Source organism: Haemaphysalis longicornis, unplaced genomic scaffold (assembly GCF_048455015.1).
Source record: "Haemaphysalis longicornis isolate Haplotype H1 unplaced genomic scaffold, Haemaphysalis longicornis Haplotype H1 scaffold_1, whole genome shotgun sequence".
Taxonomy (NCBI): Eukaryota; Metazoa; Arthropoda; class Arachnida; order Ixodida; family Ixodidae; genus Haemaphysalis; species Haemaphysalis longicornis.
The window spans coordinates 292,238,746-292,254,624 of NW_027526203.1; the positions used below are offsets into that span (position 1 = coordinate 292,238,746).

Here is a 15,879-nt window from a genome sequence, read left to right on the forward strand (position 1 = left end):
CAACTATTGGTGCACGCAAAAATTTTCAATCTAGTAATAAAATTACTCTAATCAGTAGTTATGGCCCCATCGCATTGCTCAAATTACCCGACATGACCAGCCCAACAAAATTTAATCTGACCAGCCCAACAAAACTTAATGAAATGTGCACTATGCACATTTAATTGGACACAGTAGAAGCAGTGTTGGTTGTATCACCAAGCATGTGCTCCACTGATTGATTGATTGTAGGGCTTAACAAGGTAAAAATTCGGGCTGGTAGGTACATATTCAAGAATAGCAAAAACAGCACAAAGGACGGGCGAGGCAGTGCTTCGTCCTGTTCCTCCTTGTCCCGTCCTTGGCGCTGTTTTTGCTATTCTTGAACTTGTAGGGTTTAGCGTGCCGACGCAACGCAGACGATGAGGCGCACCGTAGTGGAGGGCTCCGGATTAATTTTGACCACCTGGGGATATTTAAGGTGCGCCGAAATCTCGTACACACGGGCTTTTTTGCTTTTCGCATGTGCTCCACAATCAGTCACAATCACAATTTCACATTCAGTGAACTGTATGGCACAGGATCGTTTCTGGTGGCTTCTGAAAGAAAACCTCTTAGGGGATCAAAGAATAACCAGGCTTGGAAGGGGTCACCACAGTGCCCTTGGCACAATGGTTGATTCCAAGTGCCTTGTAGGGTAGGGGTGACGTTCCCTGAAAAGATAATCCTGAGTGGAAAGTTTTACAATACCAGGTATTTTTATCTAGCTGTACCCAATATTAAAATGTATAAATAATGATCCTGAAGATCTAGTTTTCCCTGTTTGTTTGCAGTGTTCATGAGATGCTGGAAAAGAGCCTAACTGAGGAAACAGTCAGCCTGATTAATAATTATGATCTTATAATAAACACACATTCAAATCGAGGGATAAAAGGGCATCTCAAGCATGGTCCTTTGCAAAAGAACCCGTCTCTCTTGAGCACTGCTTGAGAAAACTGGAAATAACAGTCGGGAGCCATGTACGTACGTGATAAAGGCACAAGCAGTCATCACAGTTGGCCAGTTGCCATTCCATAGGCTCACTGGTGGATATGCTGAGGGAATGCAAGGGGTTTTATTCCCACACCCGACAGGCTGTGTTCCTGTTCGGCGTAAAGCTTTCTTTTTTTTAAGCAACCATTGAAACTGCTGCCAAAAACCATGCTTAAAGTTTGTTTTGATAGATTATTTCATTTTGTTGCGGCTGCTGAGGCACATATTTGGCTAGTTGGTGAGCTGTTTGTTGAGTTATACTTTCGACAGGACACTGAATGTTGTGAAGCCTGTGTGTGCAGTGTCTCGTTTCCTTACTACCCTGTTTGGTGTTGCAAGTGCAGCACAACAAGCTGTCATTTACCAACTAACCTGAACTAGAGTTGTGATGTTAAGTAGTAAAGTGGTGTCAGTGATTATAGTGTTATCAGTACCCTGTTATCAGGATGGCGGTGTGACCGAATTTTATTTGGGTGCACCTCAACTTAATTCAACTCAAGTCAATTGCTGCAGCTAAAAAAAAAATGAATAATTTATTTTGTGCATATTTTGGAATGTCGAGGTTTGATTGCACATTTGTTTTTTTATTAAATGCTTATTAATTTGCAAATATTTCAGAACCAGCTGACACTGCTGGACCTTCAAGCATTTTTGAAGATTCGTCCACAGGTGAGTAGAAGTATTTCCGAACAGCAGGAAAACAGAGTGACAGATTATGTTCAAGTTGGGGGACAATTATGAGAGCTTTAGGTCAATGAGTGTGGTAATAATGCAAAAATGGCAACTTGACCCTGGATGTATAATATTGTTCGGTAGGTCTTTACAATAGGTCTATTCCTTTATGTGCACTTCATCACAAATGTTTACTCGAAGGGAGCAGCATTGTAGTGAACCTTGGGAATTTTTTAATTATTATTGTGTGGTTGTAGCATTTGTAAATGTTATCTTGGGCAGTAAATAGTTACTAGTAACCTGCTACTGGTAGGTGCTAAAGTTACTTTTCATAGGTACTCGTAAATGCAACACATTGCTTGCTGATACTGTGAGTGTTATACGTTACTTCTGTGAAAGGTTACATGATTCGAGTCACTTTTGTCTTTAGGAAGTGATATTAAAGTTGCAACTTTCATCCACCAAGCAATTTGCCATCAAAACTGGAATATACCCTGGGGTGGTATTCTGAGTTGTGTTTGCTTCAAAAATGTCCGTTCCCAGTCACAGCTTGGTTGGGGTTGCCGAGCCTCTGACATCGTCTGACATCACGTGTGCATCTGGTTTCACTTGAAGTGGACAGTTTGAAACGTACAAAGCCCAGAAGCATGCTCCTGGACCATGATTGTTTAATTAAATGTGCTGGGACTTGTGCATAATCTCAGTGCCCACCACCAAGAAGTCAGGCAGTGGGTATAGAGATTATATAGGTACAGTGTGTAGATGAAAGGTACTCTAAAGGGCAAAAACAAGTTAGGCGATACCATGGAGCAAGAATAATTATAAGAGGCGAAATGGCCCATTGTGGCTAACTGGGGCAAGTGAACAGATAATGTCACAAAGAAAACCAACGCGGACCACACAGCTTTGTAGCTGCGACGGCGAAGGAGAGGGCAGCGGCCCCTCATGGACGAAATGATAGCGGCCACAGTTCATTCCGGGGCTACGCAGTGAAATGCCGATTGCGGCAGGCGTGCAGATTTTTTCTCCTCCGACAGATGCTGCTAGCTCTACGTGAGTCAAGTACTTATGATGTTATCTGGCCGCCCTACAAGGCGTCTCCCCTCCTGTTTTGCTCTTACTCCGTGGCCTATACGTAGATTACAGGGCTGTAAGTGCAAACATATTGTTCACAGCAGCAGTGGTTGTTTATTCAGGCAAACGGTGCCAAAAACATAAAAACAAATGTCACTGTTCCATGCATTTTCCCCACACTGCATTAAGCCGCAGATTGTAAATGGTGAAGCAAAGCAATGCAGAGCTTGTCTAAGCATTTTTCTGGAAAAGCAAAACAGTTACGTATGGGCCTGTAATTATAAAATGAATTTATCAGGCAGCTTCTGCCTAGCGCATTTATGTAAAAAGGCGCAAGCTTCAGCTGTCCCATTACCACACCTGGCAAGCTTTGTTTCAGTTTGATTTTCGGTCAAGTGTTTTGCCTTGTACAAATGCAATCAAAACATTCATACGAGTGAACGTGAAAGCTGTTGTCTTTTTGTACTGCCAACATTTATATATGCAGCAGCCCATGGTGAAAGTATTAAATATCAGCGTGAACTTTGTATAGAGAAAGCTGCAAACGGCCTCCTGCGAATGGCGTTTGTATGTTTGCCATTGCAGGAGCTGGCTGGATGTGGCTGGAACAGGCGAGAGAAGCTTCAGCTGGCCCCCAATGTGGTGGCCTTGACCAGTCGCTTCAACCATGTAAGTATTGTACAAAACCTGGGGCCGGATTGGCAGCATTGGTATAGTTTGCGTAGGCATCCATGTAGCACGAATATTCTTGAAACAAAAGCTGTCTGAAGTGGTAAATGGCGAATTTGCTTTCAAAGAAAAAAATTTTAAACATTTTCTAACATGACTACGGGCAGCTTTCTGGAAAATTGATTACCGTGTTACCGTTCTTGACGTAGTCGTTAATGTGGAGGTATGTCTACAGATAAAACACCCTGATGCTTGATTACTAAAAAAATGTTTAAGGATGGCACAACGAGGCCAAAATAGTTTCAAAATGTTGCTGCCCTGTGTATCCTGTGAAATCCAGCCTGTTTAATTATAACAGCTCTGTATTGAAAGCCCGTTTACAGTCTTGTACGGTGGCTGTGGCATGACCCTTCCGCTCCGAAACACTGGGGCGGCCTCCAGTGGTGCTGGTGTGACAGGGTGGCACGACCGACCTCATTCAGTCTCGCTCAAGTCCAGAAATCCACTTCAATTTATCCCCCCCACCCCCCCCTCGAGTTTTCTGTACCAAAACTGTATCAGGTCAAGAGGGGCGTCATAGTGGAGGGCTACAAATTAACTTAGATCATCAGGGGTCTTTGATGTGCACCGAAATCTTGATGCTGTGGCATTGTTGTTTTTTTGGCTTCATAAAATAATTGGCTGTTGTGGTCGAGACGAAACTCGTGTCCTTCGGCTGGGCAGCACAATGTTTTAGCCACTGAGCTGCCGCACAGGTCGCACAAACCCCGTGGAGCGTTTGTATTCCCGCAATTTATCATATGGAGGAAAATGTGTGAGGGATTGCAAAGCTGGTTGGACATGATAGAGGCAGGCACCATTCGAATGGCATTCCAGTTTTTGAACGGCGCAGTTTTAATTTCTTTTTTTCAGTTCAGCTTCAGCGTGGTAAAAGAATAACGGTTTGTGTTTGGTTGCGGGTTCAGTTGTGACAAAAATATACCAGTTTGGTTCTCGTTCCGCTTTTTTGGTTCCATAAAGAAAAGCCACAAATGAGTAGATACTCTGCAGAAAACACAATGGGTCCATAGAAGGGTCCACGTGCAAATGGAAGTGTCCACATGCAGACACGTGCTACAGATTCCTACCTTCCAAACAGGACACAACTGCCAACTTGAGCTGAGTGCGGGGAATGGCTCTTGGTCCTTTGTGTTTTAGTTTCCAATTTGCGCTGCAGTGATGTGCCCTTCCCTGCGACACCTTACTAAATGTTGCATATGATTATATTCCTCGTTATTTACAGTAGATGTTTGCAAATGTCTTTTAATCTGCATCTCTTACTCAGTGTAGCTTCCCACCCCCTTAGTGCTGTAGTACTGAGGGTGCCCTTCTTGGACAAGGAGCATGCTTTGAGGTTTCTGATGCTTTCATATTGTTACCATGGTTATCATGAATAATAATCATGATGTTTTGGAGAAGAGCCTGCTTTAATTATTTTGGAGAAGAGGCCTGTACTAGCCACTTTCAAGTGCATCACATGACGGCCCCAACCATTCACCATCATCTCAGCACTCTTTGGCCTTTGGTGCCTTTGTGCCACTAAACCGGGCATACCACTACAATTACATTTAGATAATTATTGTTCAAATGTAGCTGCATAATTTGATGCAGGTAATAATGTATGTGCCTTGCTATGCTAACTGTCACTGGAAGAAAAACGAGTCAGATCAGTCCCTTGGTGGCATTGTTACCTAAAAACAAAGTCGGCTATGTTGTATTGAAAGCGGAGCTCTCAAATTGTGGGTTGGCTTACCCGCAGCATGCATTTTTCAATATGACGCCCTTTGTAAAAGCAATAGCGGGCGGAGTGACACAGTTTGTCGCGCTCATTCTGCTGCACGCAATGGGCGTAGCACCACAGCACTCCATTTGAGGAGCAGAAACTAGAAAAATAGATGGGCGTAAAGCCACTTCTTGTGAAACTGCAGCCATATTGCCTTGCCCTCCCTCTTCCCCAATGGCACTGAATTCCTTGTTATCCAGGAGTTACGCCTGCAGCTTTTGAACGCTTAGTAATGACAGCAATGCACGGGATCTTTCCTATGCGGGGTGCAGAAACTCCGATGACCTAAACGTGACTGTCTGCTTCTGAATGCCAGGCGCACCTCTGTGTACATCACGGTGTACGCTAGTTCCCGTTTATCTGGACCTGATGAAAGTCTGTATGGCCTTTTTTGTTTGCTTTGTTGGTGCAGAATACTATAACTAACTTTCATGACCTGCCATGATTCCAAACCCATATGAAGACTTTTAAACAACTGGAAAAAAATAATAATAGAATAAAATAGTATTGAAATTATAAACTTGTGTTGAAATTGGTGAAATTTTTATTGCAGGTTGCACTTTTTAAAAACCCACTAAATCATTGCTTGAGTTATTCCTGCAGGAGAAGATGGGGCACGTGGCCATACCAAAACCCCAGCTTGCATGCGAGTGCAGGGCAGTGAACAGAAGATGAAAAATATCAGTTTCAGTGATGTTTTACAGTGCAGGGCCATATCTAAACTACAGTAAGCAGGTTCGTATCAGTAGTGAACTGCCAAGGCTGCAGACCAAGATAAAATATCCGAGGGATGGCGTACGAGCATGGGTCATGTGAACACGTGCAGCCTTGTGAGCTGGAGATAAACAAACTTGGCTATGAACTGTGCCACATGAAAATAAGGAAGAAACTTTGATGAAACAAAAGTTTTCACAACTTTGCAGAGATGGCAACACCTCCCAAGCAATCCGTGAAGCACAAACAGTGGAAAACTTAAACCATTAGTTTGCATTGTAATGTTGCGTAGCAACCATGCAGGAGGTGTCTCCTGCGCCGTAAAGGTAGAGCGGCTGTCCTCAAAGGGCTGAAATGCACTTTATTGGCCAACCTTTTTCTTCAGGTAGGGGTGTGTGACTTTTCAAATGGGTAGTAAGCTGATAAAAGAAAGCTAAACTTGGTGCTGCGTTATCACCCGTTGGTGCCTAACAGTGGCGCGTCCCTGGTTGGCCCTGTCGAGCGTCGTTGCTGCACCCTGTGTTGCAGGTGAGCCTGTGGGTGGTGCGGTCGGTGCTGTGCGAGCAGTCAGTGGGGCGGCGGGCAGAGCTGTTGGGGCACTTTGTGCGGCTCGCCCAGCAGCTGCAGCAGCTGGGCAACCTGCACGGCGCCTGTGCGATTGTGTCGGCCCTGCAGAGCGCGCCACTCTTTCGGCTCACCAAGACCTGGGCACAGGTAATGTGGCTGTGAGAGCAGCAGGCAGCGAGCAGCGGGGGGCCGGCTGCGAGGTTAGTTAGACCAAGTGTTGTCTGTTTCTGTGCGTTGTCAAACTGGGGTAGCGATTGTGATGCGTGGATGCGTTCCAGCACCAGTCCTGGAGAAACGCTAAAAAAAGAAATGCAGACTGTCAATCACAGGGTAGCTTCCCATTTCAGCCTTGCCATCTGTGTAATGTGTGCAAGGAAGGAGGAATTGTGTGATATGCTGCGTGTGTCATAGAAGGCAGAAAAAAAGATGTGTTCTTATTGTGTTGCCTGGCAGCTAAGGTCCTGTGATGGCACAGAATTAATGGCCTCACCAAGCAGCAGTTACCCAGCAATGACTGTAGAAGGTTCGTGATGCAGGATGCGAGGATGCTGCTAGATCAGCTTGGCAAAACAAAAGTAGAAATGCTTAGTTTGCACGAACTAGATAGTACTAATAGACAGGAGAAAGTTGATTCCCACGTGCCAGATTTTATGAATCAAAAGTTAATTAGAAGAGACCCTTCTGAGGTTTGCTCAGTGGATGTGAAGCGAATAATTAATCATTCGTATAAGGACACTTGCTGTGAGTGATTGTTAGTCTCGTTTGATAAAACATGTCTGCATGATACGGCTAGTATGAGTTTATTTTCACGAGCTTGAACTCCCACTGAGACATCCTTGGTGCAAGCGACTGAATACATGTGGGCAAGTAGAATACATTCAAACGGCAACGACTACAGCTACACAAAACGGCCAAACAGTGAGATGTAGCCACTAGCAGCAGCGGAGTGGGCCCCATTGCTTTGGCCACGTCAGCAGCGCCACTCATACAGAAAGTGGCAGTGCGCAGCAGTTTGTATTTTTGTATTTCTTTTGCTCAATGAAATGTCGACTGGGTGGAATTGACTGGATACCACCTGAACACAGTTGTTAGCACTGTCCGAGCCGACAGTGCAAGGTGTCCTTTTCTTTGTTTTATTTTTGTGTTATATTGTGATGCTCTAGCCAATTCTTTTTGTTTTTGTTGTGCTTTTGTTTTGCCTCTCCAATTTTTTTTTAGTGGGGATGTCTTTAAATTTTTTTTGTAAAAACCAACCTGACGGAATTTTGTCTTAAAAGAAAGGTGTAATTTCCGATTATGTACTCAGGTTCAGCTCAAATATGTCCAAGATTTCCTTTGTACACAATGTTTACATTATGTATAAGCCATGCCCCCAGTGGTAGTATTGTGGGCTAGCTATTGGATCTCGGGGGTGCCCTGACTAGCTGAGCTAGAGCAGGGACTACCAAGCCGTACTAACCACGTCGCGGAATCCAAAAGCTCGCACAAGGTTTCAAGCACTCGCGCTACGTAGACAGACTCTGTGCTTCGACAACAAAGTTGTGGCTTTATTGCTAGGTAAACACAGGTATAATATGCCAACAACACAACTCTCGCTCACAGCAGAGGCAGGGGCTCCACTTGCTCGCTCAGTAGGGACTCAGACCCAGATATCTGTTGCCATGGCCACGGGGAGCATGTACACCCGGCAAACTAACACTGGCTGAATCACCAAGCAGAGTGCTACACTGCGCTAACTGAGATATCTGTCACTGTGACTGTGGGGAGAAGGGACCCCCAGTCCTGAATTGACAGAATTCTCGAGTGGATTCCTCTGCGAAAACTGCACACACGTCTGAACTCGGCTCGGTTGGAAAGGGGTTCCTCCTTGGGAGAGGGTACGACAGGAGACCGATAAAGGTCTGTCCTCTGGCGTCCTTGTTCAAAAGTTTCAAAAGCGCGTGGTATTGTGCACTAATGTGACCACACCGCTGGCCTAGATGACGGCCCGCATGACCAGTCTGGGCCCAACCACACGTGCAAACAAGGCATGGAGGCCAGGAAGGCTCCTGCAATATTCTTTGCATTAAAGCTGTCAATTATGGCAGAAATGCTTTTTGAAACGAGAGCTGGAAGCAGCTTCAAAGAAAGGCTGACGCCAAAAAATTGAAGCAAAAAGCCTGCTGAAGTTTACGAAAATATACTTTGCATATAAAAGGTGAACAGACGCTTGTAGGGCTGTGTGCTGGCCGGCTAACGCTCCTTAGAATTGCTAAGCGAGACACAGTTTGTAGAGAAAGCAAATTGAGAGGCATTTAGAATTGGCTATGCAGTGTTGTTCTGTTGGGAATAATATTGTGCTTGCTCTCAGAGCAACATGAGTTGCATCTACTCTGGTACTGTGTTGACAGCTTTGCACAAAGTTTTTTTGCATTAGTTTAACATAGAGTGCATTTATTGGTGGAGCAGTGCAACCTAGTGTCACTAAATAAAGGCTTTTAGAGTATCGGCACTCTTTTTCTCTCATTATTATGTGCCGCCGGGATTTTCATTGGTCGGTCGGCACCACGTGATATTTGTTTACATATGGGCGCAGCCATTTTGTTTCTGGGTGCCTCTCCTTTCTCTCTCTCTGTGCTGTGCGGACGCTAGAGCGGCCGGTCACACTCTTCCCGTCACAACCGGCGGCGGTTTCGTTGGCAGAGATGGCAACACTGCAAGCCAGAAACAAAATGGCCCCCACACACTTATGGGTGCACGAAGTGGCGGTACTCTTAAGCATAGCTTATTTGGTGATGCTAGTGCAACCTTAAGAGGATTGAGTGAGTGTGGTTCAATGACCTGCAGGCCCTATGTACGAAACCGAGCCTAACTTTGTAGCTGTTGTGCAGTTTAAGTGACTTCACTTGTCACTTGGGCATCAAGGGGTACAGTTTTCCCTCTTAAAATGCTCTTCATGTCACTGTAAGAGGAGCAAAAAAAGCCCAGAAAAAATGCTGTTGAACCAGCAGTTGGCGTAAATAAGTTTTCCAGCCCCTTTGTTTCAGAGAAAGTTGGGGGACACTTTCCTGCAGTTAAACGGGGCTTTGATGAAGCAGCTGCGGGGTTGCTGCTTGTCGAGCGCTGTTTGTTGCAGCCCGTGTGCGCAGCGTGACGCCCGTGTGCAGGTGGGCCGCCGTGAGCGGCAGCTGCTGCAGCGGCTGAGCGTGCTCTTCTCGGAGGAGGACAACTTTGGGTCACAGCGGAGCCGGCTGCGCGGAGCCCTGGCCAGGGGCAGCCCCTTTGTGCCACACCTGGGGCCCTACCTGCGAGACCTGCTGCACATGGAGTTGTGCGCTCCGCAGGTACTACGGTGCGCCCGTGCCCTGCCCGGAGGGAGCTGCCCTCCTCGTACACTGTCGGGGAAGCTCAGAACGCTTCCGAACCCCTAGCATGTAGTACCACTGTGCTGGGGATAGAGAACCATCTGCTGCATACAGCCCGTGATGAGTGCCCTTCACACTGCACCACCTCAATGGTGCATAAATTTGGTTGCAAACACTACATACTGCTTCTGAGTATCCATTATTCAGGGTGCAGACAATAACTGGTGCTTTATGCGATTGGCTACAACTTGGTTAAATTGAGTGTGGCCTAAGCCATAACTCTAGCCCAATCTGTGTCGTAAAGCAGATGGTTACTGGTGCAATTAAGATGACTGGCTGCAGTGCAGGGCAGTTGAGTGAAGCAGAATGGAGAGTTGCTGTTTAAAAGAGATTATGTGAATGTCTTTTCTGAAACCTTACACGTTTGTGCATGTGCTGCTGTATGTGAAAACATGTAGGTTATCCCAACAAACTAGTTGCGAGTGAGCACCCTCCTGTCATTTTCACGACTTGGTCCACTTGTTAGCTAGTGGGAAATGAGGTTATGGACCATGTAGCCTAGAGACATTTCCTCATATATATTGACCTTCTTATTATAGCTGTTCCTTCTTATTGTTTGTCTAGTATGTTTCACAGTTACTTGCTGTTGAATCCCACTTCATTGCGAAATGCCCCCCCCCCCCCCCCTCCCCCTCCTTCTTCCTTCCTGAAAAAAACAAAACACACACAGAAGTCATTCAGCAACACCCGCCAATGTGCACTGATTAGAGTAAAATGCCATCACTTGGGGATCCGGCATGTTGTCAAAGATAACTAGGAACCCAGCTGTGCTTTGCTGCAAACGGCCTGTGGAGTGTTTGTTGACGCAGTGCGCCTGTGTCTGTGCCTAGCTGCAGAACGACCGAGGAGGCCCTGCCAGCTTGTCGCTGGTGAGTTGCCTGAGCACCCTGCAGGGCTCCTGCCAGCGCCTCGCCCTGACTCCCGTCGCAGCACTCCAGGCGCAGCTCGTGCAGCCCTTCTACCTGGAGGAACTGCAGAAGTTCTTTCAGGAAGACGCCTATCGGTATGCCGCTTGACTGCCGTGAACCATGGCAGTCTGTTGCAAAATGGCAGAAAGGAGCTTGCCCACGAGGGCACACAGTTCATGTGAGGCCTTTTTTTCCCACAGTACCACACACCACAAACTGCATTCACGGTGCTTTTGCCTGGACACTCTCAGTGGCCACCCATCTGTCATTAAAACTTTGTGCCTGCTCATGTCTGACGCAGAACTGAACAGATCTGTTAAAAGTTCTGTTTGTTTCACGTTTGTTGTTTTGCATTCAGTAATCAACAAAATGCCTGTTTGGAAACTATGAAACTTTATTGGTTAATGGACATGAAGCAATTTAATTTGGAGTTAATCTTTTTGATGATAATGGCAATTTTGGTCAGACATTGACCGTGTTGTGTTGTGTGCAGCGCTGTGTGATGCTTGTCTCTGCTATTCTGACTCATAGTGTTCTGGAGGTAGCCAATCATTTTAAGCGAGGCACTGTATAGCTGTGCGTGGTGTTGTACGTTTGATTCCCGACCATGGAACTTTTTTTTTATATATATATAGGCAAAAAACTCTCATGCATAGGAGGTATTGCTAAAATTTAAAAAACGTCAGGTGGTCTATACTAACCCACAACCCTCCACTGCAGCATGCCTCATAGACAAGATGTTGTTTTCGCAATTAACCCTTTCACTACCACTCCCGAGATAACTTGGGCACCCATCATGCACACTCCATGCAACATGATTTCATGGTTAAATACAGATTTATTAGCACACTTGGCCTATTCATTTGCACAGGCTGCAGCAAAGTAGCTGCTTGAAGCTGCAGTACCGCAGCCAACCCATTTGAGTGTACAGAGCAGAGACACGCAACTTTGGCAAAGGTGTGATAACAAGCACTCAATTGTGGCTTGTTCACTCTTGGAGGCTCATTCAAATGGGCTTTTGCATTATGCTATGATTCGGCATCTTTGTATTGAGGCATGACATGAGTGGTTCTGATGGCACTAGCGCACGAGGACAGAGCAGCTAGCAGGCATGCTGTCAACCGGCACGTTTTCTCTCTCGGCAGGGAGTCTCTGCGGCTAGAGCCCCCAGGACGGCAGGCAAGCTTGACACTGCTGGCGCCGCCTTCAGAGCCCAGTCCTCCCTCAGGCAGTGCTACCAGGCCTCCCCGCTTCGTCCCTGGGCACCGGAAAGCACGCAGCTTAGGAACCAAGTGGGTGGCGGGTGTGGGCAGGTTTATTTCTCGATGCACAGTTCTGTCCTCACAGATATGTGCTTTTTTTTCCCCCTGGTCTTTTATATGCCTTTGCTAACGTGAGCACATGGAGCATTTTTTTCAGGGAGGCTAGTATAATCATCAAACAATAATATAAAGTTATTCATTAATTTTTTTTTCTGTATACAGTGTAGACTGAGCAGGTTGGCCATCGTTTTAGGGGCGCGAGAAAGAAAGAAATGTGGAATGAGCCATCTGACGCAAGTGTATGCTCCCTACCCTCCTCTAACTTCGACACACAAAAGAAAGAAATAGGCACCCGTTAGTTCGTGTGTTTCGTTTTTACTCACGTGATAACCACAACTGTCCTTGCTTGATGCACCTTGGAAAAGAGGGAGCCCATCTCCCCGCCCCCTCCCCTTTTTGCGCGTGCGGTAAGAAGTTGTTTCTATTAGACGGTGTGCAGATAAGCAACTGCCCTTTCCCTTTTCGAACATCTAAAGATAGTGAGCCGCAACACCTGAGGCTTCCACTACCTGTACATTGTGCTGGCATTGCAAACGCAAGGGGGTGGGGGGAAAAGGAGGAGGAGGAGGAGGAGGAGGAGGAACAAAAAAAATCTGGCTTGCTTTCTTATCATGTTGTCCCGCGGCATCTGTTCATAGATGCTAAGAAACGCAGCTGTCCTTTCTCAAAACACGAACTCAAAGGAAGTTAGCGCTGCACTCGCAGTTTTTAAGACCCTGCAGCAGCGCTGATGTGGAAAAAAAGGGGCGAAATAAATACTGTGCACCTGTTTTTAGAGGCCTTCCTTTAAGGGATGATAAACAAAGAATTATTGAAAGGTAGGTTGTGATGTGGTCGGATTCGTGCATGTTTTGTTTATAGTGCGGTATTGCTTATACATAGTGCAGATTTTCGTGGCTCCTGCAACGTACGTTATAAGTGGTCTACAGTGTAAAAAGAATGTGCTGTGGTTTGGTCCTTTAAAAGGACATTAAAGGGTGGAAACAAGTTGGTCTATGTAGGTAAATTATGGTGCCAAGAACCTATATACACCATTCTTGCAACTAGCAGTTGTTTAATATGGCAGAAAATGCCAGTAACGTGAAAACAGGTCTGTCGACGTCCCGTACGCTTTTGTTTACTACAGTTTGTGACGTCATAAAAGTTGTGAATGGTTGATTGAGAGCTCATTGGAGAAGCATTTAGAAATGTTTTCCTGGAATAAACAGTTCCTAAGTGGTTGAGCACGTGAAATAATGTAAATCGCAACTTTCTGTGAGCTCATCTTATTTAAAAAAATACAGACTACAGCTTTTATACATGTCTTTTTTTTTACCCCTAATGTTACTTTTTTTTTCTATATAGGACACAGGAAAAGTGTAATCTTGTCTTGCTTTGTACTCTTAGGAACTACGATAAAGCCTTGTTTGACAAAAAGGCGTTGACACTGTGCACTGACGAAGTTTGTTTGGGGGGTGTGCACTTTTATTGTCACCCACTCGCTTGGTGTCAAGCCTTTCAGGGGTGAGACAGCTGCGCATATTGTGCAGTTTTGATACAAATTTGTTTTCCTGCACCAGGCTGCTCCAAAAGCTTGAAAATTGCAAAAATTGTGCCAAACTGCTCCAAAACAGTCTGAGAGCCAAGGATTTTAACGCTCCCGTTAGTTTCAGTGAGGAAAAATGCTTACTGACGGCATAATTTTACAGCACCCACAAGGTGTTGCTGTTTGTAAAGGTTTAATTGATTGATCATTCAATAGGAAACCTGCCTAAAATTGTCCCCGAGATAGTTTTTTTCGAAAGTCACAATGTCGGGTTGCACATGTTATATTCTGTGAGTTTTTAAAGTTTTCCCATCGAAAACCATTGCAAAACCCTGTAGAAAAAATACTTATGTGTACTGAGGCCACAAACTAATTGTGCAGGTTGATGAAAAAATGGCAATTTTCTGAGCACCGTATCTCTGGAACGACATCACTGGGCACCGCCATCTTGGTGTGGTGAAGATTGGAAAACATGACCACCGGGCGAAGCAGTTGCTCGTGGTTCAGGCAGAGTGCTCTCCGCCAATTTCTACCGTGGTTTTGGCTATGGGGATGGCTGGGTTTACATTTAGTCGTTTGATCTGTTGCGGGCAGTTGCGCGATCCGAAAGACGGGATTTCATCAAAAACAATGTGGTGCCCGCGAATCCGCCGTGTTTCGGCCTTGAGTGTGAGGCGCGGTGTGTGCTTTAAGTGAAATTTCGGACTGATTGCGCTGTTATAAAACGCTGAGTTATTGCTGCCTATGACAGCGAGCGTGCGAGCGGTGGGAATGGGACGATCAACGCTGCAAAAGTGGCGGCGCAGGCTACATCGCCGCAAAATGTTCAAGCAGTGTCCAATAGCGGGACGGGCTATTATTACACGCTAGTAATAATGGGTCATCCATTTGAAGTGCAATTTAATGCCAAGAGGGAGGTGGCTAAACATACCGACGTTACTCAAATTATGATCGTAGCGAACGTGCACCTTGGGGATTGAAATGGGAGGGCTGGTGGGGTGCGACGACTGTCACCTCACTTTGCGCAACTTTTGCACTGGCTCTACACTTGTGGGTAAAGCCGAGTCTGGGATTACAAAAATAATAATTTCGGCATTCACATGATAATATAAATGCCTCACAATTGCTTAGTTTTTCAATTCGGTATTCCTAACGGCGCTCCACGCTATCTATGCATAGAGCCTAAGAATTTAAAAAATGGTTTGTTAAAAGGTAGTGCAGTTCGTCCCTTGGGATACTCTGGTAGAAAAAACTTTATTGAAAGGCTGTTTCAGTGTTATGTTCGTTCGAAACCGATTAAAAAGTGCACCCCCCCCCCCCCCTAGTTGCTAGAAATTTGATTTTTTAGGCTCATAAGGTGATATAATAAATGTTCTTCTGCTCTAAATCAAGGTTCTTCTGCTCCAAAATCGAGATTTCGCTGCTCCAGAAACTGCTCCCAAATCTGATTCAGCTGTCTCACCCCTGTCCTTTTGATACCTTTAATTAGGCATGAAATGCCCTTGGTGAACCCTATACCCAAGATTCTTATGGATATGGTGCAAGTGTGTTTTGAAAGTAAAATTTGTGTTGTTAGTACAGGGAAAGGGATACACGAGCAGAAGGTTGGAAAGCTGGGGATGATATCATCATGCATAAGGGCATGCCTGAGTGGGTTTGTAAATCAGGCTAATCTTTCATGCCTTGCATCGCCCCACAAGTCGAGTTTATTGTTTTTTTCCTCCCTAGAGTGGACAGGCAAGTTCACGGAACTGCCATTTACATTGCTTTTTCATAGCTTTGTCAGAATGTATAGTCATGTCCTAATTACACTAATGCTACACTGAAGCACTTGTGGTTGTGAAGCACCTAAACAGCCTCCAGTGCCAGCACTGCTGCTATGGTGAATGAACAATGCTGGCTGAGTTTGTGTAGTAGTTGACTAATAGAAACATGCTTGAAAGGGTGATGCCACCACATCAAAAACAATAAAAACAAAAGTTTTATGAACAATATGAATTTGTCCATGGTGGTGACGCATGCTCAGATGAAGACTGTGCTGCTCACAATGCCGATGTGTGAGACATCTGGTGTAATAAAGAGCTTAGTAATGGTAATGGCATGTGCAAAGGCAATGTTGCTGTACAACTGATTGCAGATGTCAGTTGCGTAGCGGTGCTGTTGTCGAGGGAGAGGAAATTGGGAGTAAAGC

At 45.5% G+C, this 15,879-nt stretch overlaps 1 protein-coding gene across 3 annotated transcripts in view; it reads left to right on the forward strand.

Moving 5' to 3' along the window:
• LOC144148098 (ras-specific guanine nucleotide-releasing factor RalGPS1-like) overlaps positions 1-15,879 on the forward strand; it is a 44,671-nt gene that overhangs the window by 2,818 nt on the left and 25,974 nt on the right. For all 3 annotated transcript variants that reach the window (XM_077679697.1, XM_077679690.1, XM_077679702.1), the window contains exons 3-8: positions 1,630-1,680; positions 3,343-3,426; positions 6,491-6,676; positions 9,676-9,852; positions 10,764-10,936; positions 11,987-12,133. In XM_077679697.1, coding sequence (XP_077535823.1) covers positions 1,630-1,680; positions 3,343-3,426; positions 6,491-6,676; positions 9,676-9,852; positions 10,764-10,936; positions 11,987-12,133 — 818 coding nt within the window. The remainder of the gene's footprint in view (positions 1-1,629; positions 1,681-3,342; positions 3,427-6,490; positions 6,677-9,675; positions 9,853-10,763; positions 10,937-11,986; positions 12,134-15,879) is intronic.